Raw genomic sequence first — 16,640 nt, 5'->3', positions numbered from 1 at the left:
TGGGTTGTGTATGTGGCAATTGTATGACATCGAGTATAGGTGCCTTTTGTAGATAATATTATTTCGAAAGCTGGCACAGGCCAATCTTCAAGGAGCTCATCACTGAAACAGGATCAAAGCAGTAGAGAAACTGCTGGAAAATCTCAGCAGGTCTGGCAGCATCTGTAAGGAGAGAAAAGAGCTGACGTTTCGAGTCCAGATGACCCTTTATCAAAGCTTGAAAGCATAGAAAGTGGGAGATATTTATACTGTAAGGTGATGGAATGAAAGATGCCCACAAAAGCAAGGGGAAAGGCTGCTAATGGCAGCCCATTGAGAGAACAGAAGATGTGAATGGCCAAATGGAAGAGAAGCTGAAATCAGAGGGTAAACTGTGACAGATGGGGATGTGGGTGGAAGATGGATGGGAAAGAAGTAAAATTGAGAAAAGGGGGGAAGAACAGGTAAGGAAAGGGAAGATAAAATAAGGGAAAAGAGTTGGGGGGGTGAGGAAAAAGAAAAATAAAGACATTAAAGAAATAAAAGGTAGAGAATAGTAAAAAAAAAAATAAAGAAAATGGGGTTGAGTTGGGATAGAGCTAATCACCTGAAGTTGTTGAATTTGATCTTGAGATCGGAACATGCTAACAGATCATTTATCTCATTATTGTTCATGAGACACTCTGCATAAATTAATTGTCACCTTGGCCTACAACACAATAGCTCACTGCCAGTGACGGGGATACATGGTAACTAACCTTTCCCTCGGGAGCATTGTGCTGTGAACTCGCTCCTGCATCAGACGAGGAATGGAGGGCTCCTCTCCTACTTTATATCTTTGCCGTCCCACCTCAACATAGAGGAGGATAAGGAAGGCTATTTGTAAGTATTTATTTGTTCACAGGAAGTGGGCGTCATTCGACAGGCAGCATTTGTTTATAATGGTTCCCTTGAGAAGGTGGTGGTGTGCTACCATCTTGAGCTGTTGCAGTCCACATGTGTAGGTGGTGAGCCTAAGTCTTTTCTGTGGATAAAGAATCCGCAAATCCTGAGAGGTCACGGGGTCATCTTCAGGATAATATCAATGTCAAGATGGCCGCTTTCCAAATATGTTCAAGCAGTTTTATTGGTTGGCTTTGTGACTTTGCTAATCAGTGATTGGTAGTTTCCCTGCCCCTTACATTTAAGGCATTTAATATAGCCCTGAGGGAGTGTGCAAGTGTGTCTGTTCCTAGTTCACACTCTTAGTTACACGTGCGATAGGAAAGGCTTAAATAGATGGGTGATTGGATGCTACCATCTCATTACACTTTTTGCATCTTCACAGAAAATGTTCCTCCCTTGGCTTCCTCTCAAGACAGCAAATCCTCTTTGAAGGAGCAGGCAAGCGACCAAGAGGAGCAGGAATCAACAATGCCGGAAAGGAATTTGGTGGCAGGGGAGGGAGCCAGCGCACAGGTTAAGCTACTCTCCGCATTGTTCTGACCCAGTTACTGTCACTGCAGAAGGCTCCAAGTACTGGTGGGGACGATGCTACGTTTAATATTGGTAAAGTGGGAGGGTGAAGAGAAATGCAATGGGGCTTTTGTGTCCAATAGCTAACTGCTGCAGGATAACATAGAAACTAGAAGCAGGAATAGGCCATTTGACCCTTCAAGCCTGCTCCACAATTCATTTTGATTATGGCTGATTATCAAATCAATGTCCTGATCCTGCTTTCCCCCCATATCCCTTGATCCGTTTAGCCCTAAGAGCTAGATCTAATTTCTTCTTGAAATCAGACAATGTTTTGGCCTCAACTTCTTTCTGTGCTAGTGAATTTCATCACTATCTGGGTGAAGAAATTTCTCCTCACCTCAGTTCTGAAAGGTATCCTTAAACTGTGACCCCTATGATGTGGAGATGCCGGCATTGGACTGGTGTGGGTGCAGTAATAAATCTCTCAACACCAGGTTAAAATCCAACAGGCTTATTTGGAATTTTAACCTGATGTGAGACTTCTTGCTATGACCCTAGTTCTGGACTCCCCCACCATTGAGAACTTTCTTTCTGAATCTATCCTGTCTAACAGCGTTAGCATGTTATAAGTTTCTTTGAGATCTCCTCCCATTCTTCTTAAACTCCAATGAATATAATCCTAACTGACTGAGCCTCTCCTCGTATGACAGACCTTCCATCCCAGGAATCAGCCTGGTTAAACCTTTGCTGCATTCCCTCTCTAGCAAGGACATCCTTCCTTCGAAGGCCACCGGAATAGTGTAAAGAAATGATTGGAGTTATGGGGCAGATGACAGGACTGGAGTCTTGTCTGTGTGTAGACCTGTGCCGCGTGGCACTAATCAAGTCTGAAACCATAAAAATGGACCTAACACGGTTTCCGGGGGGAGGGATGGAAGCTTAGAGGAGAGGGAATCTGGGAGAGGTCTGGCACTCTGATTATTTGCCACCAAATTATTATACTTTTTTTGGAAGGTGTGAGAAGGCAACTGATTAGAAACGATGCAACAGGCACAGTTCTAGGATTTGATGCGTTGTACCGAACAAGGAACATCTTCAGCCCCGCCTTTGACATTGAGTATGAGTCTGTTGCCCTCTGTTGACCTTGCAGCACTAAAAATATCTAGCTTTTCGTGTCATCAACTGGACTTATAAATAACCTCTGGAAAACGTCCCACTGCATCTGATCTGTTTCTGTCCCCTGTATAACCTGAATATCATCACGCTCTGTGAAAACATCAGAGTTTTATTTAAACAGGATGTTATGATGAGATGCTTATAATTATAAGATCGTTCAAGAAGGATATCAGCAAAGACAGGTGGTGTAGATTTTTGCTCTTAAAGGGGCTAGCATCCTTATCCCTCAAAGCAGTCAAAAGGGTAAGGGGTCCCCCTGATTTACCATCAAGGCAAATGGTAGGACACTGAAGAGTGCAGTAGAACAGAGGGATCTGCGAATACAGATACATAATTCCCTAAAAGTGGCATCACATGTAGATAGGGCCATAAAGAGTGCTTTCGGTACACTGGCCTTTATAAATCAAAGTATTGAGTATATTATGGGCGGCACGGTAGCACAGTGGTTAGCACTGCTGCTTCACAGTTCCAGGGTCCTGGGTTCAATTCCCAGCTTGGGTCACTGTCTGTGTGGAGTTTGCACATTCTCCTCAGGTCTGCGTGGGTTTCTTCGGGGTACTCCAGTTTCCTCCCATAGTCCAAAGATGTGCGGGTTAGGTTGATTGGCCATGCTAAGAAATTGCCCCTTAGTGTCCAGGGATGCGTAGGTTAGTGGGATTGGTGAGTATAATATGTCGGGGTATGGAGGTAGGGCCTGGGTGAGATTATGTTTAGTGCAGACTGGATGGGCCGAAGGGCCTCTTTCTGCACTGTAGAGTTCTATGTCCTATGATAAGAGTTGGAATGTTATGGTGAGGTTATATAAGACATTGGTGAGGCCGAATTAGAGTATTGTGTGCAGTTTTGGTCACCTAACTACAGGAAGGATATTAATAAGGTTGAAAGAGTGCAGAGAAGGTTTACAAGGATGTTGCTGGGACTTGAGAAACTGTGTTACAGAGAAAGGTTGAATAGGTTAGGACTTTATTCCATGGAGTGTAGAAGAATGAGGGGAGATTTGATAGAAGTGTATAAAATTATGACGGGTATAGATAGAGTGAATGCAAGCGGATTTTTTCCACTGAGGCTAGGGGAGGAAAATAAACTAGAGGACATGGGTTAAGGGTGACGGGGGAAAAGTTTAAAGGGAATATCGGCGGGGGGGAGGGGGGTCTTCACAGAGAGAGTGGTAGGTGTATGGAATGAGCTGCCAGATGAAATGGTGAAAGCGGGCTCACTTTTACATTTAAGAAAAACTTGGACAGGTACATGGATGAGAGGGGTGTGGAGGGATATGGTCCAGGTGCAGGTCAGTGGGACTAGGCAGAAAAATGGTTTGGCACAACCAAGAAGAGCCAAAAGGCCTGTTTCTGTGCTGTAATGTTCTATGATTTTCCTGATTCCTGTATCATGCCTTGCTCATTGTATATGGACTTTGTTTGAACATTGATGGCTACACCTTGCTTTGTTGTTCAGGTTGCAACACTCCTGGTTGTGGGATTTCTGTCATTAACAGTGTGGCCCTGACTTCAAGCAGCACAGTGGTTAGCACTGCAGCCTAACAGCGCCAGGAACCCGGATTCGATTCCCAGCTTTGGTCACTGTCTGAGGACTCTGCACTTTCTTCCTTTGTCTGCGTGGGTTTTCTCCGGGGGCCCAGTTTCCTCCCACGTTCCGAAAGACATGCTGGTTAGGTGTATTGGCCATGCTAAATTCAACCCCTCAGTGTACCCAAACAGGCGCCGGAGTGTAGCAACTAGAGGATTTTCACAGTAACTTCATTGCAGTGTTAATGTAAGCCAACTTGTGACAGTGATAACTTAAACATTGAAGTTACTGTGAAAAACATCTCTTGCTCAGGCTTTCATGGAACTTCTCAGGAAGTGGAAAACTGGTTCTTAGGAAAAGTATGTGTGTGTTTATTTAGCATTTTTAAAAATAGAAGTGTTTTTAAATCTGATGTTGCAATGGGGGCTACCCCATAGCCAGTTACTTTTGTGGCTCAATAGCTCCACCTGCTGGCATAGTGGTGTTGCATTTTTAAAAAACACCAACTACCTGCATTTATATAACATCTCTAATATAACATTCCTGTGCAGCAATATGGGACATTCTATTGAACAGAAGTTGACATCCAGCTGCATAATTGGTATTGGGCCGACTAAGTTAAAAGAGATGCGCTTTAACAAGTTTATTAAAGGACAAAGAATTATGGAGGGAATTCCTGAGCTTTGGTCCCGGGCAGTTGAAGACATGGCCAGCACTGCTGGAGCACAGAAATTGGGGATGTGTGAGGAGCCAGAGTTGGTGGAGCACAGATGTCGTGGAGGGTTGTAAGGCTTGAGATTAAAGGGATAGGGAGGGCAGAGACAATGAATGAGGGTGAGGAATATAGAATATAAAATGTAAAGCTGTTGCTTTAATAGGGAGCTAATGTAGGTCAGCGAGGAAAAAGCCTGGCAGGGAATGAGGTGCAAGTGAGGACAGAGAACATAGGAAATAGAAGCAGGAGTGGCCACCAGGCCCTTCAAGGCTGTCCCACCATTCAATACAATCCTGACTGATCCAGGCTGCATTTAACTCCATTTCTGTGCCATTTCCCCATACCCCACTGTTCCTCAATCTATTAACTATTTATCCACCTCCACTTTGAATACTTCTAATGGTAGCAGAGATTTGGATAGCTTTAGGGTTACGGAGGATGGGAGCCCGGCCTATAGAGCCTTTGATGGTCAAGTCTTAAAGGTATCAAAGGCATGGATGGATGAGGTTTGCAGCAACAGGTGAACTGAGGCTGGGTTAGAACCAGGCAACGTTAGAGGGTAAAATATGCAGCCTTGCTGATGACCACTAGGAGGCACAGCGGTTAGCACTGCTGCCTCATAGCAAGATATCTCACAATACCAGGTTAAAGTCCAGCAGGTTTATTTGGTAGCAAAAGTTACTAACTTTCGGAACGCTGCCCCTTCATCACGTGAGTGGGAGTTGTGTTAACAAACAAGGCATATAAAGACGCAAACTCAATTTACAAAATAATGGTGGAATGTGAGTCTTTACGGGTAATCAAGTCTTAAAGGTACAGACAATGTGAGTGGAGAGAGGGTTAAGCACAGGTTAAAGAGATGTGTATTGTCTCCAGCCAGGACAGTGCCTCACAGCGCCAGTGACCCAAGTTCGATTCCTGGCTTGGGTGACTATCTGTGTGGAGTTCGCGCATTCCCCCCGTGTCTGCGTGGAATTCCTCCAGGTGCTCCAGTTTCCTCCCACAGTCCAAAGATGTGCAGGTTAGGTGAATTGGCCATGCTAAATTGCTCCTTAGTGTCCCAATATATGCAGGTTAAGGGATTAGCGGGGTAAATACATGGGAATAGGGCCTGGGTGAGATGCCCTGTCAGAGACTCAATGGATTGAGTGGCTTCCTGCACTGAATGGGATTCTATGATGTTCTATGACCTGTACCTATGCTTGGGACTCACCTTAGGGACAGGTTACCACTGTATAAAAGTTTAAATTTTGAGAAAGGCAGCATTTCCCTCTACTGCAAATGCCGGGTTTTTTTATTCTTTCAGGGGATGTTGGCGTTGCTGGCAAGGCCAGCATTTGTTGCCCATCCCTGAGTGCCCTTGAACCTAGTGGCAGTTAAGAGCCAGTCACGTTGCTGTATGTCTGGAGTCACATATAGGCACACCAAGAAAGGATGGCAGATTTCCTTCTCTAAAGGACATTAGTGAACCAGATGGGTTTTTACAACAATCAACAATGGTTTCATGGTTGTCATTCGGCTTTTAATTCCAATTTTTTTTATTGAATTTAAATTTCACTATCTGCCATGGTGGGATTCGAACTTGGGTCCCAGAGCATTACCCTGAGCTCAGGATTAATAGTCCAACCACAATATCAATACATCACTGCCTCCGTTCCTGCAGTGAGTTGGAGCCCACCGCCTTTGTACCTACATCCTTTAGATTATAATGCCAGTCACATCGGTATAGCTCACTTCTGTCCAGATTCTTTCCTCAGCAATGTTTTTTTTGCTGTTGATATGTAATGGTTTTTCTGAGGAATATCTTGGCCTGTATTCCTGACCTGTTCAGGATCTAACATTCTGGTGCTCTTCTTGTTTTTAGGAAGATTGTGCCAAGGTGGAGGACGGAGTGCAGCTGCTTGTTGAGATGTTTCCATCCTGCAGTCTGTCAGTCATGCGTCAAGCTCTGTCTGTGGCCAAAGGCAACTTGGATTACGCTGTGCAGTTAATAATGGAGGGAGCTGTGGAACAACTTGACACCGCAACTCTGGAGGTAAATCCACTGGGCGTTTGAGCAAGGGACCAAGATGATAAATAGACCGCACTGGTGTTGTTATAATTAATGTTGAGATAATGTTTCAGTAATGTGAGGTGGCACAGTGGTTGACACTGCTGCCTCATAGCGCCAGGGACCTGTGTTCAATTCTGGCCTTGGATGACTGTCTGGAGTTTGCATGTTGTTGCATGGGTTTCCTCCCACTGTCCAAAGATGTGCGGGTTAGGTGGATTGGCCATGCTAAATTGACCCTTTCTGTCAGGGAATTAGCAAGGTAAATACATGGGGTACACTGCCAGAGGTGCAGTACTGAGGGAGGGCTATGTTGCTGGAGGGGCAGTACTGAGGGAGGGAGGGCTACACTGCTGGAGGGGCAGTACTGAGGGAGGGAGGGCTACACTGCTGGAGGGACAGTACTGAGGGAGGGAGGGCTACACTTTCCCAAGTTGAATGCTGAGAGAATGCCACATTGTTGGAGGGGGTACCGAGGGGTGTGCTACACTGGCAGAAATGCAGAACTCAGGGAGTGCTGCGCCGTTGAAAGATCAGTACTGAGAGAATGCTGCAATATATTGGGGGATCACTGCACTGCAGCTAGGGGCAGTACTGAAGATGCACTGCACTTTTGGAAGTTCGGTACTGAGGGACTGTTGCATTATTGGCAGTGCGGCACTGGGGGACTGTTGTTTTGTGGGCGGGGCAGCACTGGAAGGATGCTGAATTGTTGGAGGGGTAGTAATGAAGGAACAACCTCAGCTTTCGTCTGATTTACTCCATAATAATTGAGTGATGTTAGTCTCACCATTGTTATTTCCTCAACTCTCGCTATCCATAGATCGCCACTTTGACATGATGCAGAGACCTGTACATTCCCTTGAGCGATCAAGCAGGGAAGCTCCTTGCTCCCGGTAGGGCTAGCCATGGTGGCGAGGTCAGGAGGAAGACCCAGACAAAATGCAGTTCAAAACCCTTTAACGCCAGAGCTGGCAATGGAAGGCAGTGCCTCTCCCCAGCTGTGAAGGCGGAAGAATGCTGGTCATTGTGGCTCAACATGTGATAGAAACCCAACATGATTGGGTGGACAACAACAGCATCACAAGGTCCCCAAATTAGATGTAGTCATGCGTGGGCTTCTATCAGAGTCCATTGGCCAGATCCTGTGGGCGATGGGGACAGGACTGTGAAGCAGGGAGTCCTATGTCCGGAATCCACACGCAGGCACGAGGGTTGTGCCGGGACAGAGGTGTCCTAGGGCAGCAGCTCTGTGACTTGAGGATAGTCTTCAGGATACCCTCGACTGACCGCAAATAGGGAGAGGACTAGAAAAGGTGCCCTAAGTAGAGGCTGTACCTCTTTTTCCTGGCTGGGGAACCACACCCTGAGATCAAAGAACCACAATCTCTGTACAATGCTGCAACTTAGAATGTCCAGGATAATCTCAAGAGTGACAGTCTGGATAGAACTGTGTCTATATCGCATAGACTGTAAAGACTCCAAATGGACATTGGTGCCCACAGCCAGACCCACCTCCTGGAGAGGGACAGCTAAAGGAACAAGCAGGTGAAATATCGACTGAAAAAAGGCCGACAGTGACCCTTGTGTCTCAGAATTGGTTTTGCCACTCAGCCGGAAACAGAATCTTGGATGTGCTGCCCAGTTGTATTTTATTTTTTAATTCATGTATGGGATGTGGTGTTGCTGGCTCAGCCAGCATTCATTGCCCATCCTAATTGCCCTTGAAGGGGGTGGCGAGCTACCTTCTTGAACCATTGCAGTCCATGTGGTGTAGATACACCCACAATGCTGTTAGGGAGGGAGTTCCAGGATTCTGACCCAGTGAGGGAATGGTGATATATTTCCAAGTCCGGTTGGTGAGTGACTTGGAGGGGAATTTTCAGGTGGTGGTGTTCCCAGGTATTTGCTGCTCTTGTCCTTCTAGATAGTAGAGGTCGTGGGTTTGGAAGGTGCTGCCTAAGGAACGTTGGTGAGCTATGCAGACGGTCACCCAAGGCTGGAATCAAATCCAGCTCCCTGGCATTGACTCACATGAAGACACCTAGCAGAAACTCCCAACCCTAGATGTCACCTTGATTCGAGGCATAGCCAACAAGCTGAAACTTCAGGCTGCTACTTGTCTCACACATGCAACTTGGAATGATAAAATGATGGTTTTCCATTAAATGCAGCTTTGTATTTCCACGTGAAATGGAAATTTTGATCAAATAGCACATTAGTTGATACTTGGTCACATTTTAGTTTGCCTAGTTACTGTCTATATATGTATCATGCATAAAAGATTACGAAGGGAATAGATAAGTTAGAGGCAGGGAAGTTGTTTCCACCGGCAGATGAAACCAGAACTAGGGGAGCATGACCTAGAATAAAGTGTAGCAGATTTAGGACCGAGTCGAGGAGGAACTTCTTCACCCGAAGGGTTGTGAATCTGTGGAATTCCCTGCCCAGTGAAGCAGTTGAGGCTACCTCATTGAATATTTTTAAGGCAAGAATAGATAAATTTTTGATCAATAAAGGAATTAAGGATACGGTGAGTGGGCGGGTAAGTGGAGCTGAGTCCACGACAAGATCAGCCATGATCTTATTGAATGGCGGAGCAGGATCGAGGGACCAGATAGCCTACTCCTGCTCCTAGTTCTTATGTTCTTGAATGGGGTATTGAGAGCAGTTTTGGGCCCTGTACCAAACAAAGGTTATGCTGACCTTGGAAAGTGTCCAGAGGAGGTTCACAAGAATGATCCCTAGAATGAAGAGCTTGTCGTATGAGGAACGGTTGAGGACTCTGGGTCTGTACTCATTGGAGTTTAGAAGAATAATGGGGGATCTTATTGAAACTTACAGGTTACTGCGAGAGCTCGATACAGTGAATGTGGAGAAGATGTTTCCACTAGTAGGAAAAGCTAAAGATAGGTTCTTGATTAATAAGGGGATCTGGGGTTATGGGGAAAAGGCAGGAGAATGGTGATGAGAAAAAAATTCAGCCGTGATTGAATGGTGGAGCAGACTTGATGGGCTGAGTGGTCTTATTCTGCTCCTATTTCTTATGGTCTTATGACGGGGATATTTGGCTGCATCTTACCATATTTCTTAATATAGTGAGGTCCGTACTCTGGTATAAAACTGATTCAAGTGCCTGCTATCTGCACAGGAGTGTGGCAACTAACTACCCCCCAATCCCCTCCATCTCGCCTGTCGCACACTGTGCCCACCCTCCAATTCTGAGTGATATTAAGTCCTCTGATTGCCTCAGTAATTTGCAGAGGCAATCTAAGTAGTCTAGGTGGCCGGAATCAATCTTGTGGCTGCTTCATTGTGGCCCCGGATGAGCCATTAGTCAATGTCAGCAGTGGGTAGATATAAGAACAAGGCCACACATTGCAGGTTCTGTGTTGCATTATTTCCATTTACCTGTACCAGGCGTTGCGTTTCATTTTCAGGAAACGCGTCCAAAAACGGACAAGAAGATCAAAGCGAGTATCTTGGAGAAGTGAGTATTCAGTCCATTGACCACTTACGATGCATATATTTGGTTGGGAAAGAAGGAAATCTGGGACCAATCACATTCTGCTTTGATCTGATTTCGTTTACTATTGTCACATGTATTGGGATACAGTGAAAAGTATTTTTCTTGTACACTATACAGACAAAGCATACTGTTCATAGAGTACATAAGAGAGAGGGTGCAGAATATAGTGTTGCAGTCACAGGATGTAGGGAAAGACCAGCTTAATGTAAGGTAAGTCTATTCAAATGTCTGATGGCAGCAGGGAAGAAGTTGTTCTTGAGTCAGTCGCTATATGATGTCAGACTCTTGTATCTTTCTCCTGATGGGAGAAGGTGGTAGAGAAAATGTCCGGGGTGCGTGGGGTCCTTGATGATGCTGGCTGCTTTTCTGAGGCAGCGGGAAGTGTAGACAGTCAGTGGATGGGAAATTGGTTTGCGTGATTGACTGGGCTACATTCAGAACCCTTTGTAGTTTCTTGCAGTCTTGGGCAGAGCAGGGGCCATACCAAGCTGTGATACAACCAGAAAAGAATCCTTTCTGTGGTGCATCTGTAACGATTGTGAGAGTGGTGACTGACATGCCAAATTTCCTTAGCCCCCTGAGAAACTAGAGGCATTGGTGGGCTTTATTGACTATAGTGTTAGCATGGGGGGCCAGAACAGGTTGTTGGTGACTTGGATACCTAAAAATCTGAAGCTCTTGACCATTCCTACTTCACCATTGCTGTAGACAGGATTTCTTCATAGAATCGCTGCAGAACAGGAGGAGGTCGTTCAGCCCATTGAGCCTGCGCCGACGACAATCCCACCCAGGCCCCTTCCTCTTAGCCCCACCTATTTAGCCCATTAATTTTCCCCTTAACCCCATCTACTTACACTCTGACACCATGGTGCAATTTAGCGTGGCCAATCTACAAAATGTGCACATCTTTGGAGTGTGGGAGGAAACCGGAGCATCCGGAGGAAACCCACACAGACACGGGGAGAATGTACAAACTCCACACAGACAGCGACCCAAGGCTGGAATTGAACCCGGCTCCCTGGAATTGTGAGGCAGCAAATGCTAACCACCGTGTCAGTCTGTAGCGCTCCACATGTACAGGGCCATGTCTCAAAACCATTTATAGGCCATAAGGGGAACATGTATTAAAAAAAAAGTTTATAGAGTGTGAAACACAAAAACATAGCAAGCAAGGTTTAGAAGAAACCTTTTTATAACTGGGAAGGGAGATGCTGAATTCCAGAGGATAGTGGCTGAGAGGCCAAACACTATTTTTGGACTGGAGGACACACTGTACTGCACTGAAGAGGATTGGGGTAGGAATTTTTTTCTTCATGGCATTCTTTCATGGGTTGTAAACGACACTGACAAAGCCAGCATTTGTTGTCCATCCCTAATTGCCCCTTGAGTATTTGCAGCCATTTCTAGTTTCAGATTTTCCAGTCTTAGTGGTTTGCAGGAATAAATGGGGCCTCTCGTGCTTCTGGTCTTGTTAATCCAGGGCATGGAGAGATATCTCCAATTGACAGCCATAGTCCACTGTAGGATTCTCACACACTAACATGTTCAAATTTTACTCTTGTAGTTTAGTATCTGAGCCCCATTGGAGGAGATAGCTCAAAAATCAAAGACATTTTCTAGTTCTTTCAAAATGATGTTTATATTTGTTACAATTTAGTTGTTTAACATGGGAAATGTTACTTTGTGTTTTATTCGTTTAAAGGAAATGGACATCGCTGGCTGGGCCAGCATTTATTGCCCATCCCTAGTTGCCCTTGAGAAGGTGGTGGTGAGCTGCCGCCTTAAATTGCCATGATATGGAGGTGCTGGCATTGGACTGGGGTAAACACAGTAAGAAGTCTGACAACACCAGGTTTAAGTCCAACCGATTTATTTGATAGTTTTACTATCATTATTTGATAGTAAACCTGGTGTTGTCAGACTTCTTACTGTTCTTAAATTGCTGCAGTCCATATGGTGTAGGTACACCCACAATGCTGTTAGGGAAGGAGTTTCAGGATTTTGACCCAGTAACAGTGAAGGAATGGCAAAATGTTTCCATGTCAGGAGGGTGAGTGACTTGGAGGGGTATCACCGACTGGTGGTGTTCCCAGCTATCTGCTGCTCTTGTCCTAGATGATAGAGGTCATGGGTTTAGATGATGCTACCTAAGGAACTTTGGTGAGTTCTCACAGCACATCTGTACATCCTGCTGCTACTGTCATTGGTGGCGGAGGGATTGAATGTTTGTGGAAAGAGTGTTATGAAAGTACACACAGTCAAATCGAATAAATCCTAAATTTCAAATGTCCTGGTTCCACCGCAGCAGAGTATTGTGCTCAGACTCTTATATGCTTACTGTCTGAAATATGCTTTTTACTCTCCTATTCCAGATATATGATGGTGGATAACGAGGACGATGTCAAAACGCACAAGCCTATTGCACCCAAAGAGGTAACAAGTCATCTGGAATACAAATATTGCATCAGAATTTAATTAACATCGCATTGAGCTTTTATCACTTCCTCTCGCCCACCACATGCATCTCTTTAACACAAAAAGTCCCATTGCTTCCTGTTTCTAGAATCCTTGCCAGCCCCTGCTAGTGCCTAACTCTTCTATTCTGCACTGCACCCCGCCCACCCAGCAAGCAAAACTTTCAACCACAGTACACCAGCACTCTGGAATTCTGCTGGATGTTCATCAAATCTTAAACTTATAGCACAGGCAAAGGCCACTCAGCCCATCTCGTCCATGCCAGCTCTTTGAGAAAGCTATCCAATTAGCCCCACTTGCCCTGTCCTATCCTGCCTGCAGAGGTTTCAAGTATATATTGAATTCCCTTTTGGCCAGCATGCTGGCACGGTGGTTAGCGCTGCTGCCTCACAATCCCACGGACTCGGGTCCAATTCTGGCCTTGGGTGACTGTGTGGAATTTGCACATTCTCCCCATGTTTGCGTGGGTTTCCTCCAGGAGTTCTGGTTTCCTCACACAATCCAAGGATGTGCAAATTAGGGTGAATGGCCATGCTAAATTGCCCCTTAGTGTCAGGGGGATTGGCAGGGTAAATACAGGGTTTGAAGCCTGGGTGGGATTGTTAAGTGCTGCTTCAAATGTCTCATGAGAATATGGTTTTACCCCTTTCCCATAAAATATTAGCAGGTTGCGGGGGGGGAAAAACGTGTGTAACCTTAGCTTGATACAATGATATGCCTCGTCCCCTCCATCTTCAGTAAAGACCCAACTATTGCAGTATGAGTTCTTCATTTTACACTGAGCTCCAATTAGCACTATGCTTTAGAGTTTATTTATTATTGTCAGAAGTAGGCTTACATTAACACTGCAATGAAGTTACTGTGAAAATCCCTAGTCGCCACACTCCAATGCCTGTTTGGGTACACTGGCCATGCTAAATTCTCCCTCAATGCACCTAACCAGCAGTCTTTCGAAACTGGAGCACCCGGAGGAAACCCGTGCAGACTCCCAATCTGGATATCGAACCCCAGTCCCTGGCGCTGTGAGGTAGCAATGCTAATCACTGTGCCATTCTAGCTTTTACTCACTTAAAATAATCTGATTTTTTGAAGGATATTTGAAAGGAGACACTCACCATCTCAATCTAAACTGAATTCAAACTTGGACAATAGTCCAATCCACTGAATAGAGCAGTCTGTTATTTGTGACATGGAAATTATATAACCAGGAGTTATCTGCAGTGTTGCAAAATGTTCTCATACTCTGTGATCAGTAACAGTCGATTATTTCACAATCTCCTACTTTGCTTTCACCAGATGTCTATTTTCCAAATAGAAGTCTTAGTCAGCTTTGCAAACCTGAGGTCTTCGTTGGCCCATCCCGGATTTTACACTGAAGAATGGTAGCATTGACAAGCTGTCTTTCTTGTCAGGAGGCTTAGTTTGAGCAGGAAGGGTAGATAGACACTGGCCTTTAAATGGGATTTATTACCAATCCAGCCAAGCTGAAGATTCACCTCTGACTCACCGAGCACACACAATAGACATGCCACCTTACTCACTGGCTCTGGTCTTGATCCTGGACTCAGTCTTAATCACTGCCTTAACATCCCAAATCCACCTGCGTGAATGTTCCATTACCCACAATCGGCAGGCATGAGGTCTCAGTAAATGGGCACAATCAAATCTGACCTGTGACTAACAGAACTGTGTTCTCTGCTTCCTATCAGGCTCCCAAGAAGCTTATCCGATACATAGACAACCAGGTGGTGAGCACAAAGGGGGAACGGTACACTGAAGTGAAGAAAGCGGAAAGCGATGAAATGAAGAAAACCTACATCAATCTGAAACCTGCCAGAAAATACAAGTTCCACTGAGGTGCCGATTGGGAGCTTTCACGGGTCAGTCCTCGGACCCCCGGCAAGCTTCGATTCTACCCCCAGCCACCTGCATCCAACACAACTCAAGGATAAACACTGTTCCTTCCTGAACTGGACATTCGTGCGGTAGGGAGCGTTCAATGCACATGTTCGTACCCTTCTGATGATGAAGGGAGTCTATATTACCACTGTAAAAAAAAACATGAATTTAATGCTGATTCCCTCCAGACAAAATATTACTTTTTCATTGCATGGTTACCATGTAGCACTGAGCTGTTGCAGTCTGTGGGTTATGCATCTGGTAGCATCCGAAATGCAGTAACGTTTTGAATTCATTGACATGCTTTAGAACACCGTTATCTAAATGTGGCCTTGATGTTCATTCAGCAGTCTGTTCAACTTAATATCTTGCCCACCCCCCACTCCCCCCCACACACACTGTTGAAATAATGTTATGCGTTTTTATTCTACTGTCATGAGTTTGAACTGTAGGTGAGTATTGTTTTTATATAGACTGTCTCGAGGATAACATGCTGGTGATACATCAGCCCACTTAGTGTGATTAACATTTTTCATTGTGTGTCTGCTGGAGCTACTGAATGTCCTCTGTGCGCTGGCAGTGCGTCCTTTAATATTTTCATGACTGACAGTGTGACTTATAATGATGCCTCAATTGGAAGTGTGTACTAACTTTGTCACTTTGAACTTTCTTCGATAAGTTGACAAAGACTGGATTAATTATTTGTAGAAGATTAAAGACTGGATTTTTACTTTGCAATCAGGAATATTGCTTTACTAGCACTTCCCTTTAAAAAGAATTTACCGGGTGGAATTTTCTATGTATTTTAAATTATTTTATTTTATATTAATAGAGCTAAAATTCGGTTCGTTACTAGACTTGTAACGGTCAGTGAAATAATGGTAGCAAGGAAGTTTGATTTTATTGTTCGTCTCTCAAATTCACAAACTAATAAGGACGAAAACCTCTTCTGTAAATGTGGCCAGACTCTCTCCAGAGTTGTGTATCACTAGCTGAAATTTGATGATGCTGTTTAAATGATATAGTTACATATGTAATGACAGAAAACCAGCTAAGTCAGAATCTTAAAATTCAGGGGATGAGTTGGGGCCTGAGATGGGGTCTTTTTTTAAATCACTGTACTTGTCTATGAAATAATTCAGCAATCTGTAAATTAAACCTCCCTGCTTTTATAATAATTTGTTCCCTGCTGTTTACAGTGTTTATGTCCTGTGATCCTACTGCTTACAGTCAGTAAATTTGCTGTGTTGCTTTTGAACAATAAAATGGGTTTTAATATTTTGGCTGTCAGTCACAGGTTAGTCTTTGCCGCCAGAAATGTTCTTCAAGATAAATAATCTTCCTGGTCTGGCCCAACACATCTCTCCGGGTCCTGGCTATCTGTTAACTCAGAGCCCTCTGAAGTAGCCTAGCAACAAGCCACACTAGTCTACAAATAAGACACCAGTGCCCTCGACAGTATTTCCACATTTGAGAAAACAATAATGGTTTAAATATGTACCTTCGATCAGGAGAGGTAGTAGTTCAAAAAGCTGCTTAATTATTCAGGCAGAAAAAGACTTCATACATCTTAAATTTTCCCAGCACGTGGGGCAGCACAGTGGTTAGCACTGCTGTCTCACAGCGTCAGGGACTTGGGTTCGATTCCCAGCTTGGGTCACTGTCTGTGTGGAGTCTGCAAATTCTCCCTTTGTCTGCATGGGTTTCCTCCCACAGTGGCAACTAGGGAAATTTCACAGTAACTTCATTGCAGTGTTAACGTCAGCCTTACTTGTAACCAGTAAATAAACTTTAAACATTCCAAAGCATTTCATAGCAACTATGTTTCTTTT

The 16,640-nt window shown here is 44.7% G+C and overlaps 1 protein-coding gene across 1 annotated transcript in view; it reads left to right on the top strand.

The window, feature by feature from the left end:
* cuedc2 (CUE domain containing 2) overlaps window positions 1–15,546 on the top strand; it is a 34,133-nt gene extending 18,587 nt beyond the window's left edge. Inside the window, exons 5-9 of the mRNA XM_080215689.1 lie at window positions 1,307–1,437; window positions 6,720–6,890; window positions 10,346–10,395; window positions 12,807–12,867; window positions 14,619–15,546. Coding sequence (XP_080071815.1) covers window positions 1,307–1,437; window positions 6,720–6,890; window positions 10,346–10,395; window positions 12,807–12,867; window positions 14,619–14,765 — 560 coding nt within the window. The 3' untranslated portion in view covers window positions 14,766–15,546. The remainder of the gene's footprint in view (window positions 1–1,306; window positions 1,438–6,719; window positions 6,891–10,345; window positions 10,396–12,806; window positions 12,868–14,618) is intronic.
* The last annotated feature ends 1,094 nt before the right edge of the window (window positions 15,547–16,640 follow it).

This window comes from Carcharhinus amblyrhynchos, chromosome 31 (genome assembly GCF_965287045.1).
Source record: "Carcharhinus amblyrhynchos chromosome 31, sCarAmb.v2.hapA, whole genome shotgun sequence".
NCBI classification, from domain to species: Eukaryota; Metazoa; Chordata; class Chondrichthyes; order Carcharhiniformes; family Carcharhinidae; genus Carcharhinus; species Carcharhinus amblyrhynchos.
Note: the sequence above shows the minus strand (reverse complement) of the source record. Positions and strands in the feature narration are given on the sequence as shown.